The following is a 21,764-nucleotide window of genomic DNA, read 5'->3' as shown; positions in this document are numbered from 1 at the left end:
GTATATCTTGATTTAAAAAAAAATAAAAAATGCAGTAGCTATTTGGGAAAATATTTTTCACAGTGAAAGACCTTCAGGCATAATATGAATGCGTTGTGATGGGCTGCCCATGCAGAAATGAGTGCTGAGACAGCAGCTCCAGTGTGGGCTACATTTTTTTTTCTGGTATTCTTTGTTACCTGTGTGCATGCTATTGGGGTACCTTTGTTAACTAGGATGGGTAATACCAATAATTACAGAGAAAAATAAGCATGTGCAGGTAGGTGCACTTAGCTTTTTTTTTCTCTCTCTCTCTTTTTTTTTTTTTTTTAATTTTCTTTGTCATTTAATGCCTATCTCAAGCAGAAACTGCTGTGCCACATGGAAAGAGCTAGAATGCATCAAAACCTTTTGAAAGCTGCTGAATCTAGTCTCCAAACGCAGGCTTACTGCTGACAGGCCTTAGTCAACAAACGAGAAAAGAAATAACGAGTGGTGAACAGCAGCAATGAAGACAAATCATTCTAGTTCTTGGAAATCTGGGGAAAACAGAAGAGTCTCTACAAAGAGCCATATTAATCTGCCTTGGCAGGCTGCTGAGTTACAGTCACTTTACTTACCTTACAAAGATTAATTTTTTTCACTTGCACTCACATTCTGATAAAGCTGCTATAGCTGCCTCCATTGTTACTAGTAATTGGGCAAATGGAAACACGTATACTCAGTATCAGTGCTTAAATAGAACAATACTTGTCAGTCGTAGGATTTTGGTCCTGGGAGTGAAACGTTGCTGAAGAGGGGGGTCTTTCCCCTGACCCTACATTTCTTCCAGCAAGGGGAGGAGAAAATGTTAATAAAGATGGGGAGGTTTTGCTCTTTTTTCCTGGTGCAAGATGTGCAATTTTTGAGCTGTGTATAGGAGAGAACTTCTGGAGAACCGCTTGCGCAGCACTGTTCACTAGAGAAGCTGCCAGGGGATGACACTAACTTGACAGCTAACTTTAATTGACTGCTGCCAATTAAAAAACAGGTAGTGATGACCACAGCATCGCTGAGCACCTGGGCCATAAAGTCTCAGCTAGAAGCTGAAGTTTAGAAAAAGGCAGCAGAGTTGTGGTGCTAGTTCTATAACAACACGCCACCTGATTGAAGATGGTATTTTTTCCACTTGGCAGATGTTGCCAAGCTCAGATAATCGGGTTTTTGTGCTTGTGTCCCCAGCTCTCCAGGCACTCCTGCTAGCCCTCTTGAAACCCAAAATGTGCATATAACTCCAATGTTTGAGTTTGAAGAGCATTACTAAAATAATACTCAGGAGGCATTTGTAACATCAGTGTTCCGATGAAGCCAAGGGAGGCATGGCAGTTTACACTACCTGGAATTTGAAAATGACAATATATATAATCATATATTAGTGTGTAAATATACATATGCCTACATGTTGCAACAACAAGTGTGCACCTCTTTGCCACTCAATTGCAACCTTAAACTTGGATTTAAATTAGATAGGGAACCTTATTTCTTATAATATCACATTGCCACAAGAACTAGCAAACTGTATTGTAGGTCAGTGGGCATAAACTCCATTTATAGAAAACAAACTGGAGCTTTTCCTTGTCTTTTCACCTTGATGCTCTAAAACTTATAAGAATTGTTTCTTACAATATAATTAAATTTAAAGTAGTGGTATTTAAAGTCTAAACGAAGTGACTTTCTGCAGTAATGCTTTTCCTGTGTGCATATATTCAATTAATTAAATGTTGATTAGTTAATGCATTTTTATTTACAACTGAAAAATTAAGTTCTGTATATTGTGCTCTACTGTACAAACAGTTAACTATATCTTTTACATAACACACTATCATACAAACATCTGACTGCAGTTATAATAAAATTGTTTTACTAACCATCTAGAAAAAATGTGTTCTAGTTTAACTTACAGATAACTTATAACTAGGATAGTGTTCCTAGCTAAACTATTACTTTAATTTTTACACTTTTCATTAATAGCTAATCACAGCTTTTCTGTAGGTCTTAATTAACAGAGGCTGTTGGATATGAGCATCAAACATACAAGCTGATATTTGTTATTTGTACAATTACCTTTCTAAAGTTCTGATACCCAGCTTCCTAGTACCAATTTTATTTTATCAGCTATTTATTTGCTTAACCATGCTCCAATAAAGGAAAAAATAAGAAAGGATCAGGCTCCTTGAATATTGTAGTCAATAGCTTATGTATAGCACTAATCAGACAAAAATTAAAAAGAAATCTTCTGATACCTGTTTTCCTTAATAATGCAGTACATTTTTTTTTTTTCTGGAGCAGTAAACAGGCAAAATATCGAAGCAAAAGAAATGGCATTGCTGTGCTATTTTTAGCATTTCACCCTCAAGATGAAGGCATTTGTTCTTAAATATTTAAGGATGCTATTTTAAAATCTTTTCTTTCATAGTAAGACCACAACATGCTCACCAATGTGCAGATTTATGATGCCCAAAAAGAAGCATGCATTAAGTGATGATAGGAAGATTAGTACTCTAAAAAGATTCATAGAGAGGCAACAGAGTAAAGCTTTTGCTGGCACTTATATTTGCTCAGCATTCAGATGGATTGCAACACATCACAGCTACTTACTGAAGTGGGTAGTCTGGTGGTATTTAGTCCTACCAGAGATGGGAGAGTTTGGGACATCCAGTTAGAGATCATTGCCACGGTACTAAGAACAGCACCAAGCTTCAGCAGTGGAGGGCTCATTGCTGTGGAGCTAATGAGTTTTCATAGTGACTGATTATCATCCCAGTGCAGGCTGGCGCTGAGAGGCGTGACTGCAGCACACGACAGCCTCAGCGGGGAAGGAGAGCAAGGTACCCAGATTGAATCATCTGTTAAGAACACTCTTATCTTTATTTGGTCTCTTTCTTTGCTCTTACTAACAATGCTTATCAGTATTTATTTGCTATTTATGACTGTAACACTTATTATAGGACTTGGCAGTCCTTTACATGCTAATAGCCATTGCAGTTTACAGTGGGAGATGGGATGAGTGAATTACCTCTTTATAGGTGCTGGAAAGTTAATTAGCACTTCATTAGTTTAGTCCTTGCAGAATGGACTAAAACAGTACATTTAGTCATCCTGTCTGAAATTCAAAAGCACAATCACAAAACTGAAACAAAGAAAACAAAACAACAAACAAAAAACTCCCTACTCCCCATCGCTGTTTTGGTAGAAATATGCTCAGGTATACTTCAAAAGATGATACAGGAACTATACTTGTCCCGGGGGACAGGGGAAGGGTGAGAGCTGTAAGCATGCCCATGAAAAGACAAAGGCAGGCATTCCCAGAAACCTCCCCAAATACCCCTTGATTTGTTGATCTCACATAAACTACAAACATCGGCAACTTTATAATTTGCAAGGCATGTTAAGATACATGTTAAGATAGTATTTAGTGTTTTGTTTTTATTTTTTTTTACTGTGCATGTTTTACACTGAAAATTTTTGCATTACAGGGCTGGCAGACTCAGTGTGTATTCACTGTTGTTAGGAATAGAAAATAAGTTGTGGGTTGCTCATATAGCATTTGGAGGCTTCTCTTGGCTCTAATCTGCTGTTAAATCTGATGTTCTCTAGTGCTGTAGACTGATCTCCAGGTTCAGTAGCAATTAATCTTTTTCAGAAACTTAGTAACTGTGGGGGAAAAAAGTATATAAATCATTGTGTTGAGGTAGCTTTCCTTTTCTTTCTTTTTTTTTTTTTTTTTTTAAAGAGTTATTTTAAAAAGAAGAAATGCTGAGCAGGGATTTCTAATGGCAATTATTTTAGAAAGAACTTGCTTAAAAATTTGCAGAGATGGACTACTGTGTGTGCTTCCTGAGGCAATTATGGATTTAGTTTGTTTCTGAAGTTGTGTCCAAAGGAGTATATTTTTCTTAAAGAACTTTTAAAGTTTGTATGAAGGAAACCTGTAATAAAATGGAAAGGGTTGCATTTTAGAGCAGTGTGCCATCACAAATGCAAACTTCCTATACTTACTGTAAGTATAAACTTATAGTTTACGTGTAAACTTAAACTTGTAGTATCAGTCCTGCAAACAATATTTCAGATTCTTAGGTCTTGTACACCGAAGTCAGGCTAAATTTTCTCTTCCAACATTCATTTGGGATGATTTCAATCTCTTGTTTAACAAAGACACACGGAAAACTAGTTTTTAAAAAAGAAACAGAAAACCACGTGGAGGGCTATTATCTAATCTTACAAGGGGTCTTCAGGCACAAGGATTCAGCAATGGAATGAATTCACAGAGAAATTCCTCGCATCCCAACGTTATATATTTTCTGGGAGTCACACAGTAAGGTGAGCTGCAAAATGTTTCAGGTACTCAAAACAAAAACACGCTGAATTCACTGAAGAGGTGCACTTGAAAACTGAAAGAATGAGTTTATTTGTTTATATGCAGATTCTACACAGAAAAATAAGCTCTTTGCTAATTTCCATATACATATATAGACATGAAAGTAAAAGATCTATCTGAAAAGGATAAGTTAAAGTGTTAAACCTGTTGTAGTTTTAATTATCTGATGCATGTTGAATGCACACACTTGTGTGCATTTTGACTTATTTCACATATTTTGGCAAAACTTTTGGGACAAAATAATGTACAAGGGCCATTTTCTCCAAAGAATTCAAATTGCTTTCAGATTATGAGTCAATAGCAAATAATTCTGATGTTTGAATAAGAAAGCGTTGTGATTCTTTTGTTCAGTTTGAAATAAACAAAATCCCAGGGAAAAAAAAAAAAAAGAAAAGAGTTGCACTGGATCAGTCTCCTTGATTCATTTAGTTCCTTTTTTTAGCAACAGCCAGCAGCAGATGCTTAATAGAGGAGCGTAAGAGAGCAAACATACTGCAATACTTTTCTTGCTGTAGCCTTCCAGCAAAGTGTGGTGCTTACAAGGCCTGAGGTTGTAACTGTGTTCAGTGGCCTTTCCAGGAAGCTTTCCTCCGTGAATTTCTCATCACTTTTTAACTCATCGGTAACTTGGGGTGGCACATCATCTACTGATATGGAGTTCTGCGGTTTAATTATGTCCTTTGTGAAAAGTATACTTACCAAAAGTTGTGATTAGACTGCAATTTTAAGAAATGCTGTGTTTAATTCCAGTCTGCTATTTTCCAATGAAAAATGCATTTTTGGTAAGCATAACCTTGATCTAATAGCCAGAACATCTTTTGGTTACTTAGTAGAAACGAAAAAAAAATCATCAATGAGACTGAAAGGCTGGTCAGGCGTTACCTCAGCAGAAGGGCAGAGTGAGTGGAGGTGTTTGAGTGTCCAAAATAGAGTTCCTGTACCTATGGAGATACTTTGTGGCTCAAAGTTGGGTTTTGTCCTGTGGAGCAGATGGGCTTGTGTTCAGGCTCCGTTTTTCCCCTCTGAGCATGAGGTTGCTGTGCAAAGTAGTATGGCAGAAGTACAAATAAGATCTTTTTAACATGACTTGAAGGATCAAGCATAACATTTTCTTAGAGCAGCAAGAGACAGAAAATGTAATGGAACATCACTGAATTCAACCTTCAGCATTGACTTTTTTTTTTTCTCTTTCCCATTTTAGGGTGTAGTTACATAAAATGTAAATCACAAATACAGAAAACTAAGGCTATAGAGCAGATATGTGAGTGCCATGTCATCAGAATGTTGAAGACCAGAACAGCAGCGATGTTGGACCTTTAACACCTCTAAAGTTCTACGTAAGATTAGAAGGGAGTGAATTTCAGTCAAGTGCAATTGCCCAGGGCCATGATTTCAGTCAGCCTACAACATAGCATACAATGTAGTATCATGAAGAAATGTAGACAGAAACATAATAATCATTTTTTCTCTAATATGATTATAGGTGCAGAATTCAGATTACAATATCCAGGCCCTAAAAACGGAGAGAAAACATCTGAGACAGTTTTCTTCAACAAGAAAACTTAATGGTCCATGAGAAATCATTAAGACTACTGGATGAAGGAACAAGAAAGATCTGCTCTCAAGAGGCCCCTGCATTGTGTAAAGGTATTTACAAACTTTGCAGTGTTAAAACTGTTAGAGCAGCTTGTCAGAGGCTGGGCATTGAGCAGACGGTAGGACACACATTCTAAATGCCTGATAATCCAAGATATGTGTACCAAGTGCATAAGAGAAAAGTAGAGTAAAGCCCTTATGGTATATTAACATGTGCACACCATAGTTATGTAGACATATTATCATGTCCCTATACTTATACATACAATTTATATTTATTCAATAATTTCAATGGTTACTTTTATCTCTGAAATAATGAATGTCCTATAAATTTCTTCCCCTTTCCTGTATCCCCATTTGTTCTGAATGACATCGAGAGTCAGTCTCTTTGCTGAATTCTTGCAATTACTTGCCAGCCTGACAATTTCACAAGTAATTATTTTATTTTATTATTATTTTTTTAATTCAGAGCTGAATTATCATTTCTCCATGTTGTATAATTTTCTCATATAGGTTCTTCTGAAGCACTTCAGCATTCTCTCTAGATCTGACTAACCGCAAAAGATTCTGCTGTTCACCAGTTTTATCACCTTTTTTGTTCCCGTGTTCTTTAGAGGTTTAATATGCACACGAATACCCCCAGTTCCAACACATTTCCTAGAACAGTCATGCTACATTTATACCACATTGAGCTGCAGCTGTTTATAGTTTTGTTTTTCTTTTAAACATTTTCTGATCCACAAAAGACCATAGTCTGTCCCTTCCTGACTTAAACCTTTGACGAACTACATTGCAAAGACAGTAACTTTTCTGAAGTTCAGATGAGTAATTACTGCTAATTATCCTTAATCCCATGTATTGTCAGCTCCCACAAAGAATGCTGTTTGTTTGGGGGCACATGATTTTTTCTACAGATGATATGCTGCTTGGCTTTTGTGTATATTCATTATATTCATTACATACAGAATATTCATTAACATATTTTAGAATTTTATTTTCTTCCAACTAGTCTGCCTGCTGAAGTGAAAACCTGCTGATGTGTGGTTCACAGTATTGCTGCTAGATATGTCTTTAAAGGTAGCATACCAGGAGATTCTCCTCTAGTATTCTTTCTGGTTCTATAATTGCAAATTACCATGCAGGTGATATCTGGATTCCCCACGGTGCTGAAGTTAGATCTGCTGTAAGTGCATAAGGGCTTTAAAGCACATTTGCACTGCGGTGCAGTGACGTGATTGCAGATTGTAGAGAGATACGAGTCTCCTAAAGCAACCCTAGCCCAGGGATTGATGGTAGTGTAGCTTACACTGGAAAGCTGCAAAAATGCTTTTCTAGGACCTTAAGTATTTAGAAGCTGTGTCCTATGCTGCTGCTAGACTTTTTTTTTTTTTACATAGGCTACACCTTTCCCCTAAACATGGACTTGACTTGTGCAGCATCAGCATAGGCAATATTTCTTATGCCATGCACCCATTTGTCAAATAGCTACTCCAGAGTGGTATGCAAAGGAACCCATCCATGGGAACAATTAAAATATCATTTTTCCTAAACAGTGGAAGTGCTCACTGGAACTACATTTTATTTGTGTTCTTATTAGAACTGGAGGAATGCTTTAAAAAACCTTTCTGTTAAAGAACAGAAACTTTGAAATAATTTTAGCTTTATTTTGCCATAAACGTTTGGGGAAATTAAAAAATGGCAAGCAAATAGAAAATTTTCATGAGAAACATACTTGCAATCATATATACAAAGACCTTTTCAGAAACCATAGAAAAACTGAAGGGTTGTTCTCATCTAGTTAGATCATAAGTTTTTGTTTTATTTCCTATGTTTCACGGAAGCTCTGTTTTAAAGAAAAAAAAGTGCAATTTCACATTTCCAGTTCTTGATATGCTACTAAGAAATAGTCTTATGAACAAGAGCTAGAAAGCAATAATGCTTCTAAAATCTAAGCACTATTCTTTTAAAACAAGTTACTGGGATTTATTATTATTATTTTACTGGCATAGTAATTTTCTCTTTTTGGAGCCAAATTATCTTAGAGTGAAAGCTAAATTATTTATACAGAATGACTGCACGTGCCATATTTTTATCTTATATGGAACTGTCTAAATCTAACAATTTCAGTGTTGTCAGCTGAGATACTTGTATGCCAGCTTGGTACTATTCATTTATAAATTATTTGCAGTGTAAAAGGTATTACTAAGGATAGCATATGAATGCCCCAATTTATTGCTATTAAATAAGAGGTATAAGGCTTTTCTAGTCTATGATATTCAATTTACTTTGAGTTCCTGTTAGATTTTCATATGGTTTAAACAGGGTCTAATATAAATGAGAATACAGCCCTACTTTATGTTGTCACGTTGAAGTATGATAAACTCTGTATAATAAAAGTAATTAACATCAGTATTAGGAATATTAACAAAGTAAATGTTCTGAGAGTCATAAATATGGGAACACACACACAAATGCATAAAAATGTCTAATTATATCCTGGATGGAGGAAGAGGAATAGTGACTGTAAGAAAGAGGAAATAGCTAATTCAGTAGCAGTCACTTAACCCTCATATCATCTTATAAATGTGTGTGAAAAAATATGTTAGCCTCCCAAACAGTTCTTAGAATTGAAAGCTGTATTCATGGGTAAATGCTACAAAAAAAAAGTTTTATTTGGTATGAAAATATATGACTTCTGTATAAAAGCTTCGCCTAAAACTGCATTTTATGTAGACAGAGATCAAAGTGATTGCACAGTCACGTCTCAGATTTCTTAAATAGTTTCCTTTGAAGCAGAGCAAAGTCAGGAAACTTAAGCCACTCTAAGTTAGTACTTTGACAGGTTAGGTTTAGGAATTAAGCTCATGCATGGAAGTCACAGCTTCCCATGGTACCGTGGTGTTGTTCTGTAGCGTGTACTTTCTTTTTCTTCATGTAATGTATTCTGGTGGTGGCTCAGCAATATGTGGATTTAAAAAAAAAAAGTGCATTAGTCATGTTCCTGAGCACTGGTAATTATTCAAGTGAGGCTAATGTGTGTATAAACCCAAATTCTCAAAATTTGAATAGCAATTACAGTTCTTAGTCCACCTTCAGCTCAGTGAAAGCACATCTTTGCCCTTTCAGTTCAATTCTAGTTCTCTGAATTTAGAAACCCGGGGGAATCCCGAGCTGCTTCATCTAACTCCATTTATGTTCAACAAAAACCTCTGGCTCGGCAGTGTGACTTGTAAGTAGTAATGTCCAGGCTCTTTGCAAGAGTGGATCGAGAGGCGTGTGGCCTTTCTGGAGAACATTCTTACACCAGCCTTGTCTTTGCCTACATACATGGTAGTTACTCTGGTCAGGCATCTCCACTGACGGGAGGAGTATGAGGGGAGGGCTTATGAGAAGTCTGTTCTATCCTTATCCTTATACTGGTGCTCGAGGTGACATTCTTTTTAAAGTAAGTGGCCTTTGTTATCTGTTTGTTTATTTTTCAGGATGCTCTTAGTCCCTTTGAATGAAGGGACATTGTTCTTGGAGAGCATTTTCATTTTCTTTCTCACCTATTCCCTTGTGTTGTGCAGTTAGCAACCCCCAAGTGCACAGAGTAACGAAGCAGTGCGTCTGCAGGGGGCTTAGTGGGTGGTGTGAATTGCTAGAAGTGAGGACTAACATCTACCTAGTCGAGAATGATGAAAGATTGTGCAGAGTCCTTTCCCCCCAGCAAAGGCTGAGAATCTGCATGCTTTGGAAAACCTTGAGGTCCCTCCTCTTGTCGTGAGCGACAGGACACAGGACAACTGGGTGCGATGTGATATGCTCCTGGACCTGGCGTTGCTTGGGCTCAACACAGTACTGCAGTTTAATTCTTTTGAAAACCGCTATGGCTGCATATAAGGATTTATGCATAATCCCTCCTGCGGTAATCCTCTTGCTTAAGGCTTTTAACCACTTGTAATTTTTCCCGTTCTCAAAATACGTGTTATTCTGCTGGGGAGTGAACAAAGCCTCAGTGATGTTGGCAGCTGAGGAAGCTGGCTTTCACAGAAGGTAAATTTAAAAAGGAACTTGGCTCTTCTCAGATATTCAAAGGCTGAAATTCGCTGTGCAGGTAGATCATATAATTCTGGAGTAGGGCTTGTGCCATGAAAATGAGTGAATTTGTTATAATTTAGTAAATTCAGTGTTTTAGATGGTTCTGAATTCACCTGCATGTCAGAAAACAGAGGGAAGGTATTTTCTAAGAACAGCAGTCCATCCCTGTGAAAGTGGCTGGTATAACTGAACCTTCTTCAGGTCGATGTGTGCTTGCAGTGTTTGGCAGTCGGTGATTACAGGGAGCTGGCACTGTTTGCTCAAAGGCAGGAGTGTGGTGGCTAGGGGATCAAAATGGCAAATGTTTAAAGCTTCTATAATCCTATGTACTACAGGATTACAAACATTCGGACTATGAAAATAGTTTAACTGCAAAGAAGGATGGATACAAAGAGGGAATAGATATTTATACTCTATTTTAAGGGAACTCAAAAACCCTGTGTACATTGCAATTTGTGGGTAAGGCACTCTTCCAGTAAAGAGGTCTGACTTGCCATTCTGCAGTTTAATAAGCATAATGTAGAAATGATTGCAACTATACCGTTCTTTTCTGTATTTTACAATAGTCTGTCCTGGCCAAGCAAAAATTCTGTTCTGAGCTTTTGTCTTGCGTTACTACATTCCAAGCCAAGGTTTACGTTTTCTGGCATTGAATACATCACCATATACAGAATAATTTTGTAAAGGCACCAAGAGGTTAAACAATAAATGTAAAGACTATTAAAATGAAACTGGAAAAAAAAATGCTATGTCTTAGCCAATTTGTCAAAGTGCTGGTGCTGTTAAAGCAATTAAATAGCAATAAGAAAGCAGTCATGTCCATCATTGTTAGTTCTGGAAATCACTTTTAGATTTATAACTATAATAAAATGATTTAAAATCTCTATAAAAAGAGTTGGTTTGACAGAAATAGGAAGAAGCTGAAGAAAATATTGCAGTGGTTGAGTGGGAAGTGGGAACCTGAAGAAACTACATTTCACAGATGCTTCTTTTCTTACTGACTTTTCACTTTTGATGGACTAGCAAATTATTGTTCATTGGTTTTCTTATGAATATAACCCATAGTCAGTCTGTCACAAATAAGGACAGATGGAGGCCACCTCAGCTAGTGCTTTGGGATGATGATGTTCATCATTTTCACACTAGATGAATGTCATTGGACCATTTGCAAGAAGTAGGGTTTTTTCTTTAATGAAACATAATGTAGGGGGGGAAAAAAGATGAAAGTACTTTCTCCAACTTGAAAACATGTTTGCTCTAGGAAAACTTTTGCTGCCTGTGTACTTCTCATAAGGTTTCTTGCAGTTAGGGGAAGAAAAGAGTAAAAGGAGCAAGGAAAGTAGAAATATTAATACATTACTTAAGTGATCAGTCAGTAATAACAAGAAAAGTTGCATGATGCATAGACAGTACGTAATTTTAAAGAAATTTGCTCTGTGAATAGTAATAAAATAAACAAATACTTAGCTGTTGCAGTTTCTCTATGTTAGATTATTTAGCAAACAAAGTTCTGCAGACTTTAAATTTGCAGTGGGCAATTTTTTTTTCAGGCTGAAGGCTGTTATTAATATTTTAATGAATTATCTCCATCAAGAGCTCTGTTTCTTTTACTACAACATGCATGTTTTACAGATAATAAAAGTCATTTCCTGAAAAGCACTTCAGCAAAACCCAGCTTGAATTTATGCCAGGTTTTCATGGAAGAATTTAAATGGAGTTTTAAAATGTGCTAAATTTTAGCTCTGGAGTAACTTAATTAAATGACAGTCACTTTGCAAATAGCTTTTGCTCATTATAGTCAAATAATCACAGTCAGTTTAAAGGAAAAGCGTGACTTGCATGATTTGCACAAGAGATACATGACAGTTCTTTTGGCTTGGATGAATTACTTAATTACTTTTTTAAGCTGTGCCTCTGGACACTGAGATCTTTGATTTGTTGTTCAGTGTGCTCAGGATGCAGATGACTTATCGCATGAAATGAGTTAAAGGGAAACTCAGTAGATAAAGTTAGCAACATGCACATTTTTTCATTTATAGTATGATGAATTAAAAATATTTTGGATTGGTACAGCCCAAAGCTGTTCAGCTCTGTAAGCTGTTGAATGGCTATAATACTATCTGCTGGAGGTGGACAAACATCAGCATCATAAATGTAACATGGAGTTCCTGAGCCTTCCCAAAAGGTAAAAAGAGCTTTGGGTGGCCTGAGCTATATTAGTAATAGCTCAGTAATAGTTTATTAATTAGCAGTAGCTCATTAGTAATGTTGGTGCTGAAATTCTCCTGAATGAAGTAGTAGCTACCTTTGATGATGTATCTGTATTTAAACATATGAAGTGTAATGTTGTTCTTAGTTTCTGAAAATCTCAGGGAAAAAAAAGAAAAAAAGATTGAACAACCTTTTTTTAAAAAAGCTATTATATCTAAACTATTGGATGTTTAAAATGTTTAACTTCTGTTTTTTTTTGTTTTTTTTTTTTTTTTTTTTTTTGCATTTAACCAAATAATTTTTCAGAATATTGAATAACTCAGAATTGCACAAGGTCATTCAAATAACTGTTGTGACTTTCAAGTTGTTTTGGTGAGAATAATTTTGAGGAATCCAAGTAGGTGGTATGTAGAGGCTTAGATTAAGTGCTGGTAACATTCATTAGAAAATTATTATGTTCTTTATTAGACGAACTGATACAATTAGGAGAAGCAGTCAAGTTTGTTTTTTTTTTTCTTTTTTTGTTTTTTTTTTAGGCGAGTAGCTGAAGCAGTAGCAGAAGTTGTCTCAGAAGCAAGAGCAATCTTCAAACTTCTCAACTGTTTTTAATTTTTGGAGTGGTTCTTGCTACTTTGGACTGGAAACTGAGCTTGTGTTCCCAAGAACTCCTTGAACACTTTTTTTTTTTTTTTTTTTTCTTAGTGAAATAGTTACTTTGCAAAGACTACAGAAACATTAGAGCACATAGAAGGACAAAGCTCAGCCATTTGAAAATGCATTGAAACAGAAGTGCGCTTTATTGGGACTGGGTAAATGATTTCTATTATCAAAGAGTGGGAACACCAGATTTCCTCACAAAGTCTGTCATGCTTATTATGCTGTGATGGCTACAGCAACAGTACTGCTACAACATGGAAGCCAGAGTGGTGCTCGCTGCTGTTCCTTACTCATGACTTTGGTGGGCTTCAAGTACTTTCTCTGAAGTCACAAAATGCAAGTGACTTTAAATAGTGATATTTGGAAAATAGGCTGCTTTGAAATTACAGTACATGTTTACAAAGGAATCATCAGCTTAATATTTTAAGGCAGAATCAGAAGGAAGACTGTTACTTCCATGACCCTGTGATGAATATTGCTTCTTAATAGAAGAGACTGAGAAGTTGAGATCCCCTACTATAGAACATCGAGTAGCTTTGCTCACCAAGTTTAGCACAAGTAAAAATATCGTATTTCTTTATGCTGTCTGAAGGATTAAACAGAATTCTTCAGAGAACTGTCACCCAGTGTAACACCCAGCAGAATTTCATAGTGATTAGAGGTTAAAAAATAAAAATTCTGATCTTAAAAACACATATATGGCAGCCTATAAAGTCCTGGAGCAGTGTGTTTAGTTAACATAAATCAGGTGCTGTTCTCTAAATACCATATGTATCAACCGTACCAACTTGTAAGAGTTGCTTTAGGAAAAGGATAATCGCTACATGGTCACTATGTGCATCTATACTTTATAAAGAATAGCTAAAACTATACCACAATGGTATAGCCACCGTGGTGCCACCTCTGTGCTTTTACTTAAACCATTCCATCATTTCTCTCCAGCAATGCGAAGTTAGAAAAAAAAAAATCTCATCAGGTAATAGTTACTTTGCAAAGACTACAGAAGCATTAGAGCACACAGAAGCACAAAGCTCAGCCATTTGAAAATGCACTGAAACAGAAGTGCACTTTATTGGGACTGGGTAAATGATTTCTATTATGCAAATAGAGATAGTAATTAAATAAGGACTGTATATCAAATTAATAGAGGAGCACAGAAAAAATGGAATTTCAGGAGCAGTATAAATATAATTTGCAAAGATACACAGATCATTTAAAAAATATGTAAAAACAAATCTCTTATGGATCACTAAACAAGAAAAGCTGTGTTATCATGGTGACACAAAAGCAAATCTGTTCTACTTGATTTTTTTCCAGGCAAGGGGAACTGCAAGAATAAAGTGACGCGGGCAAATGCCACATGCATAGATGTGAAAATGGATGATGAGTTACAGTTATTAGAATACAAAACAAAAAAAAGAGCAACAAGAGGAGAAAAACTAGTGGAGATGGTCAAAAACTAGTAGGGTGAAATACCAGATTGTGTGGCAAATATTCAAGTGATAGCTGGTCACATGGAATGTGGCATTAGGTTTATTCAAAACAATCAGTGAAGATCTTGTTAAACAAGTTTGATATAAAAACAAACATTTTGGAATGCTACCTTTGAATTAATTGCTAATACATTAAAGAAGCCAGTCCCTAGGTTACAAATGGCAATGATCTGGGGAAGGCTTTCAAATCAGGTCATTACACATACATTTAATGGTTTATTAATAATATGAATAGATATTTTGGGCTGAAAAACTTTCTCATTTCAAAGGGATGAGAATAAATATCAGTTTAGACACTTCTGTTCTTTTGACAAATAGGTAGAGACTTGAAAAATTCTTTGGTCATTGTACAACAGGATACTGGATATAGCCACACTATAAACACAAAAGTGAGTCTATGGGAATGGGTTAGTGCCTGGGAAAGCAGACCACAAACACACACTTACTGGTGACACTCAAGCAATCTTGTTTTATCCTGAAATCTAACTGAATGTTTTGCTGCTGGCAGTCTTTCATGTTTGCTTATTGTTAAAATACATGCTTGAGCTGCATAGAAGCTGATTGCAGTATGCGTGCTTCTTGATTCTTCAGAACTTGTGGTTATGGTTTCCTAAGCAATATAAGTTGCCAGATTTTTTTCCCTTAGCAAATTGTTTTATCCAACTCTATCAGTTAGTTTAATGAATTATATGACTTTTTGTTCGTTTTTTGCTTGGCTCATTTACATGCTCCTGTAACATGGATTAATTTTCTGTGCTGCAGTTTGCTTTGTGCTTAGAACAATTGATTTCGGAATCAGATTCCCAGGTCTAGATCTCTTTTCACATGACTCTCCAATTTCAAATCTGTCTCCAGATTTCCCAACTTTCCTAGCAAAATCCAATATGTTAATAAGGTGTTGTAGCTTGAGGATACCCGTATTAAGAAAGCATAGACTTAGATTTCCTAAAGCCCAAGCCTTCCTTATGTGGACTTCCCTAGTAGTTCCTTGAGGGTATGATTAATTACCTAAAAATGATTCTTGGACTGTGCAGTATGTTTAGAATAACAAAACATAAAGCAGAATCCCAAGCAGTGTGCCTTGATGACTTTCATTCCTGCTACAAATTTCCAGATGTTTACAGGAAAATGTCATGGCTCTAAATCCCTTGAGATGATTGTCAGTCCTAGAAGGAAATAAAACATGTAGAATTTGTAAGTATTTATTCTGAAATACAATAAGATATTGTATTTTAATGGAGCTCATGTGTTTGATGCTATCCCTTCTCAATGCGTATAGTTAACTTGAAACTTTTAGGAAATGAAATGTTAGTAAAAGTAAGGCTGAGGTAAACTGCTTTTAGTGGGCTGAAATAACAATGACTTGATTATGAGTATAGAAGAAAGTATGTCTGACTCCTGCAGCCTTAAATGGAGTATTTTCCTGAGCCTGAATTGTGGGATCACAGGCAATTCTATACCTGAAAATATCAGAGCAAGGAGGTAGAGTGGAGGAGGTAGAAAAGGACTGGTTTATACAGAAGATGAGAGGAACTTCAGCACCATTTCTCTCCGTTCTGTTCTACTTTAGGGATAAAGTTGTAAAGCCAGAGTTACAAATATAAATATAAAGGTTACAAATACTGTCTAGCTACAAAAGCCAGTTATTGTTTTTGTTCTTTCTTTTTGTACTTTGTGCCTTTGAGGAATTAGCGTTTAATTCAGAAGACTTTGTTCCTGTGTTGCTGCAAGTTTATGTTGTCCTGGACTTGGTAAGCAGGCCAGAGCCAAACGACACCAATACAGGAGTGAATGCTGGGAATCAGGAGATCAAATAGATTCGTCACAGGAATGGCTGGATCTCTTGATTTGACTTAGAAGTGAGGTATTAGAAGTCAGATGCATTAAGTATGCATTTAAGAGGGAATGAATGGAGTCTCTAGTGCAGCTCGCTTGGCAGTCACAAGAATGTAATTATAATGGCTTTTTAGTAGGGTGGAAATATCCAATTTCCCCAAAGACCAATCTGTCTTAGCAATGCAGACTTTCTGACCTCACAGTCTAATGCTTACTTCACAAGATGCCTCATTTCTCCTTATGTAATGAATTGGAAATAACATTGTTTCAGAGCACAAAATGCAAGTACTGCTTCATTAGACAAAACAATTCTTCAGGAGCTTGCTAAACAGAAGAAGAGAGAAAACTGGCCCTGCAGTCTACCCATGGACTTAAAATTTTAAGTATTAGATAATTGTAGAGAAGATAATTAAACATATTACCCAGCACTGAGATAATCCGGAGAAAATTGGCTAAAATGACCACACAGACCCTTTACAAATGAAATAGAAACTGAAAGGATTGACAGTGGCAAATATCAGTGTTTTGGAAAAGAAAAGCATCCCTGAAGGAGAATATGGCTTATCAGATGTTGAAGGACAGATGATAAACCCCATATTACTTACAGCCATTAGTTATGCCAAAGGCATATGAACTGCAATGCAACTGTAACACGGTTTGCTGTTTCATGCATTGTGCATGTAGCTATTAGGATAAAAGCCTTCCAGCATTCTGTATGGACAGTTACATTAATGCACAAAGTCAGTCTTCAGTAATTTTGAAGAAACTAAGAAAATTCACAGGCTGTATTTGTACTTCAGTTTTAGCCTTCTGGGTCTGGGACACAGTCTGCCATCTATTGTAAAAGGGGAAAAAATATACTACGTAGGCAAAGACTTACAAGATTACATGAAAAATAGGGAAGAAGGAAAACAGAGCTATCCCAATAAAATAGCAAATTAAAATGGAAGGAGATGTATGCAGTAATAGAATAACCTGAGATTTAATGGATAATTCCCTCTTTTCAGCTAGAGGCAGTCAGGGTAAAGAAACAAGAGAGGCAGTAGGTGTATGGGCTTAGAGCAATTGGTGGAATGTAATTATGGAAAGCCAAATGAGGTAATATTCTTTATTCGTTATTATAGTGACCCTTTTTAATAAGATTTTTCCTCAGTCTGGCATAATATTCCCACTAGGTAATATATTAACAATCTACGAAAAGAAAACTACTTGTCCTGGTTTCAGTTAGCACAGAATTAATTTTCTTCCTAGTAGCTGGTGGAATGCTGTGTTTTGGCTTAGGATGAGAAGAGTGCTGATAACACCCCGATGCTTTAATTGTTGCAGAGCAGTGCTTATACTAAGCCAAGGACATCTCAGCCTTTTGCTCTGTCCTGCCAACGGGCAGGCTGGGGGTGCAGTAAGAGCTGGGAGGGGACAGACCCAGGACAGGTGACCCAAACTAGCCAAAGGGGTATTCCATACCATCTGACGTCATGCTAAACAATATATAGGGGTGGCTAGCTGGGGGGGAAGGGGCCGGACTGCTCGGGGTTAGGCTGGGCATCGGTCAGCGAGTGGTGAGCAATTGCATTGTGCATCACTTGTTTGTACATACTATTATTACTTTCCTATTATCATCATTGTATTATTATTGTTATTATTTTTATTATTATTTTGTTATTATTATTTTCCTGTCTTATTAAACTGTCTTTATCTCAACTCACGGGCTTCACTTTCCATTTCTCTCCCCCGTCCCGGAGAGGGAGGGGGGAGGGTGAGCGAACGGCTGCGTGGTGTTTAGCTGCCGGCCGGGTTAAACCACAACACTACTGTAGCTGAAAATTGAACCCTTTCACATTGAGGCAGAATGAAACAGAAGAGTAAGAACTGGGGCTGACATAATTCAAGAAACAGACACCTTCTGGTTTGTTTGGATGCTTTGGGACTCTCAGGCTGTCCTGAGCCGGCTGAGGAAGGATGTCTCTGCATGAAGAGGTCTCTAGGCTATAATAATGTGACTCTTTTGCTCACTGTTTTCCTGGACCTCTAAGATGATCATTTGTTGGTGTTGTGTGCTTCAGTCAGCTCTGATTTATGTTATGACAAGCAGGTTCTCCTGGCAACACCAAGACTTCAGTAGTGCAAGTGATTTATTATTATGTTAGTCCTCCTCCTCTGGTCTTTTATTGGATATGTGTCAATGGTTCGTGAAAAAGCTGTAATCTTTAGGAAACTGCAGCGCAAATGCCAGGTTCTAGTGCTAAAATACAGTTTAGAAGGAAAAGGAACAGTGTTACCATTTCTTCTGAGTTCCTTATCAATAGTAAAGGAGTGTGCATGTGTCACTAAAAAGTCTTGTGTATAGTGTTGTTTTTTGATGTTTTTTATTCCATGCATAAAACAAACAACCCAAGTTAGATTTAGTTTTACTGAAGCATAAATTTAAATGTGAATAACATTTCCTACAACCAGTACCCAGTGAAACCTCTTTCACTCCTACGAAAAACTGGGGAGAGTTTCCTGCTACAAGTTGACTGTATTTCAAGAATCAAATTATGGCAGAAAACCTCTTATTTCACCATACAGAGCCATGACTATTATTGCTTTTTTTTTTTTTTTTCCCTGCTTGTGATACAGTCTTTGATATCTTCTAATTAACAGAATATGCTCCAGAATGTGAAATACAAATTCTGCCTCTGCTCATAAACATAAATTATGGGTTACTCACAGGAACTGAAAAGAATACTTAGAATTGAGGAAACTGTGTATGGAACTTCCCAAAGCATTTTGTAAAACACAATATGAATTTCTAAAAATATAGGACATTATTATCATCACTCAATATATTGGTATTTCAATGTCACATGATCAAATAACATTGGTTTCAAAGATGTGTACTTGTGTTTAGTGAAACAGAAGCACTGAGGTAGACCTTTCCAGGCACATGTGTTTCCTGTGCTGTGCAGGTGAGAAGAGCACTTCCAGAGGGCAGCAACACCCCAGCTTCTTGCCCTAGACCTTCCACGGTGCCGTAAGAGGGAGGATGCATCTGTGAGAGTGGCTGAGGTTGTTTTAATACAAGTAGCTTCATATCAATTGAAATATAAGTGCTCTAAGAAACTGTTGTGGGAAACAAATGGAGAGTCACTACTGTATTTAAAATAGAGTCATAGGATAAAGTATAACTATAAATATGGTATATCTTCTTTTATAATTCAGGCAACACTAATGAAGAAAATAATGAACTGGAAGTAACTTAAAGCCTAAAGGGAGCACAGGGTGTGCCAGCTGTGTGTTCAGAATAAAGTTTGTGAACTTCAGGCCACACACAATTTACAGCACTGACTGCATGACTGTTTTTCCTCTCTCTTCCATAGCACCAGCTTTTAGATCTGCTCATTCCCAGTGGCACATTCCATCACATACCCCAGTGCATAGTTACAAGTTGCAAGTGACAACTCTGTAACTCGTAGATGATAAATTCCATCAGGTGATTTCAGAGACTTCAGAGCAAAAGGAAAGATCTGCATGGCCTGAAGTCTTTGTTAGTTTGAGGCAGATTTGCTCATTTCCAATTTAAGGAAAAAGGTCTTATGACAGCCTCTGTCAGCATAAAGCACTCAAAGATAATTCAGTTCAGTTGTATTTCTAGGATGATGCAGGGCTCAGAGTTTAAGAGAAAATGTACCTGAAAAAGTCAAATAGAAAGACTGTGTTATCTTAGTATATGTAAGTTAGCCATGCCTCTTAGCTTCTCGTCAAACCAGTTGTTACATTTTTATCCCTTTAAGACTTTCTGGTTTGTGTTCATCTTTTCTTTGTGTTTGCATGTGTGCTCAGGCTATGAGCTGCAGAGATGGCATAATGAAGGTTAATGGAGCTCTCAGATTCATGTAACTCATATGAATTAGAAATAACTACTAAAACAGAGAAGGCTCAACAAAATCAATTCTAAAAATACTTCATGCAGAGCTCATAATGGACTAAATAACACTTCTAAACAGCTGCATTGTGATTTTGCCAAACTGAGATAAAATAAATGCCAAAGAAGTGTCAGAGTGAACAAAGGAAGGATTCCTCCTGTTTCCCTTTACAAATATTTTTTCCACATTACTCCTTTAGTTGTCAGAGATGGAGTAAGAATAGAAACAGGAAGAAACACTCAAATCCAAGCAGCTCTGGATGATTCCCTCCTTCCTCCAGTTGATAAAGGAATATATATTCCTGAAAACTCTCATCTGAAATCAAACAGTATTCTCTTCCTTATTTTGTTAAACACTGCAAGCATTAAAAACTCAGCCTTATATTATGAAATCAGCTATGTGCCTGCTGAAGGAAATAAGGAAGAATGAGTCCTGTTCTTCCCACAGAGAGCTATACAGAATTACAGAGCAGGGAGGGATTCAAGAACAGATATAGCTTTGCCTTTTCTCTCCCCAAGATACCTGCCCTTGCAGATGAGCCAGTGTGACAAGAATAATAAATTTTCTTATCACTAATAGCTATAATTAATGCCATTGAAAGGAAAGGGGGAAACAATTATTTCTTTGTGCTGTTCATGTAATAGTAAAACAACGTAATGCTCATTAAGAACTGCATCCTGACAGTGTAATTTAGATATAGATGACCTATATAGTTTCCAAAGGCTTAATCTTATAATGACAGGAAGAGTGCTCTTAGATCATCCGGAAATGAATTGTGCCCTACACACTAGAAAAGCTTGAAGGGTTTGGAACACAAATTTCATTAAGGATAAGGGATCAATTTGTGCCACTTGGAAAATAATTCTACTGCACTTTCAACTTCTCAGGTTCAGTCAGTAAAGAGCAGACTAATTTTACAGTAGGATTTCATGATAGGCATGCTGTGGGAACTCCAGGGAGGTGGAAGCTGGCCCAGCAGCCCAGTTAATGAGCCAACCTCCCCAGTACCATGGGATTTCCTCAAAGGGACTCCACAGAGCTACCGCATATGGGTTACTTGTAGGTTATCCAATCTCAGGTTCTTTGTTCAGCGAAATTTTAATTCACAGAAAGACATTAAGCATTTAAGTCCAGAATAAGTTGGACTGAACTCTTACCATTTCATTGACTTTCACTTACAAATTACTCCTTAATTTCTCTTTGGTAGTAACAATAATTTTAATTTAAATATCAACTTTAACCTAAGGATGTCATAGTATTTCAAAATGGTCAGTCCAGCCAACCCCCCCCCCTCCGCCCTTCCCCCCCCAAAAAAAAGCAGTTCTAAAAGCCTCCAATATGACATGAACATTGTGACAATGTGTTCTTGTCATGGGGATGGAGCTACAGTTAAATTCCTGAAGCATGGGAGTGACTGCAATAGTGATAGAACTAAATGTCAAGTTTGTTGGTTGTACTGGAGTACTCCTGTGATGAAATCTAGCCCATAAGCTGTAGGTTTGGGATAGAAGGAGTGCCCTAAACATGATAAAAATGTATGCTCTGTGTGACTCTCAGCATGTCTATACACTACTTCATAGTGTATGAAGA

The 21,764-nt window shown here is 36.9% G+C and overlaps 1 protein-coding gene across 3 annotated transcripts in view; it reads right to left on the bottom strand.

The window, feature by feature from the left end:
* LOC140003095 (noelin-3-like) overlaps positions 1–21,764 on the bottom strand; it is a 48,312-nt gene that overhangs the window by 9,953 nt on the left and 16,595 nt on the right. The window contains exon 1 of one of the 3 annotated variants that reach the window (XM_072041900.1): positions 2,617–3,081. The exons of 1 other annotated variant lie outside the window; for it this stretch is intronic. In XM_072041900.1, the coding sequence (XP_071898001.1) occupies positions 2,617–2,736 (120 nt within the window). In that variant the 5' untranslated portion in view covers positions 2,737–3,081. Of the gene's footprint in view, positions 1–2,616; positions 3,082–21,764 lie in introns of those variants that run through there. One more of the 3 variants, XM_072041898.1, reaches the window with a different exon arrangement.

Source organism: Anas platyrhynchos, chromosome 8 (assembly GCF_047663525.1).
Source record: "Anas platyrhynchos isolate ZD024472 breed Pekin duck chromosome 8, IASCAAS_PekinDuck_T2T, whole genome shotgun sequence".
In the NCBI taxonomy this organism is placed as follows: Eukaryota; Metazoa; Chordata; class Aves; order Anseriformes; family Anatidae; genus Anas; species Anas platyrhynchos.
Note: the sequence above shows the minus strand (reverse complement) of the source record. Positions and strands in the feature narration are given on the sequence as shown.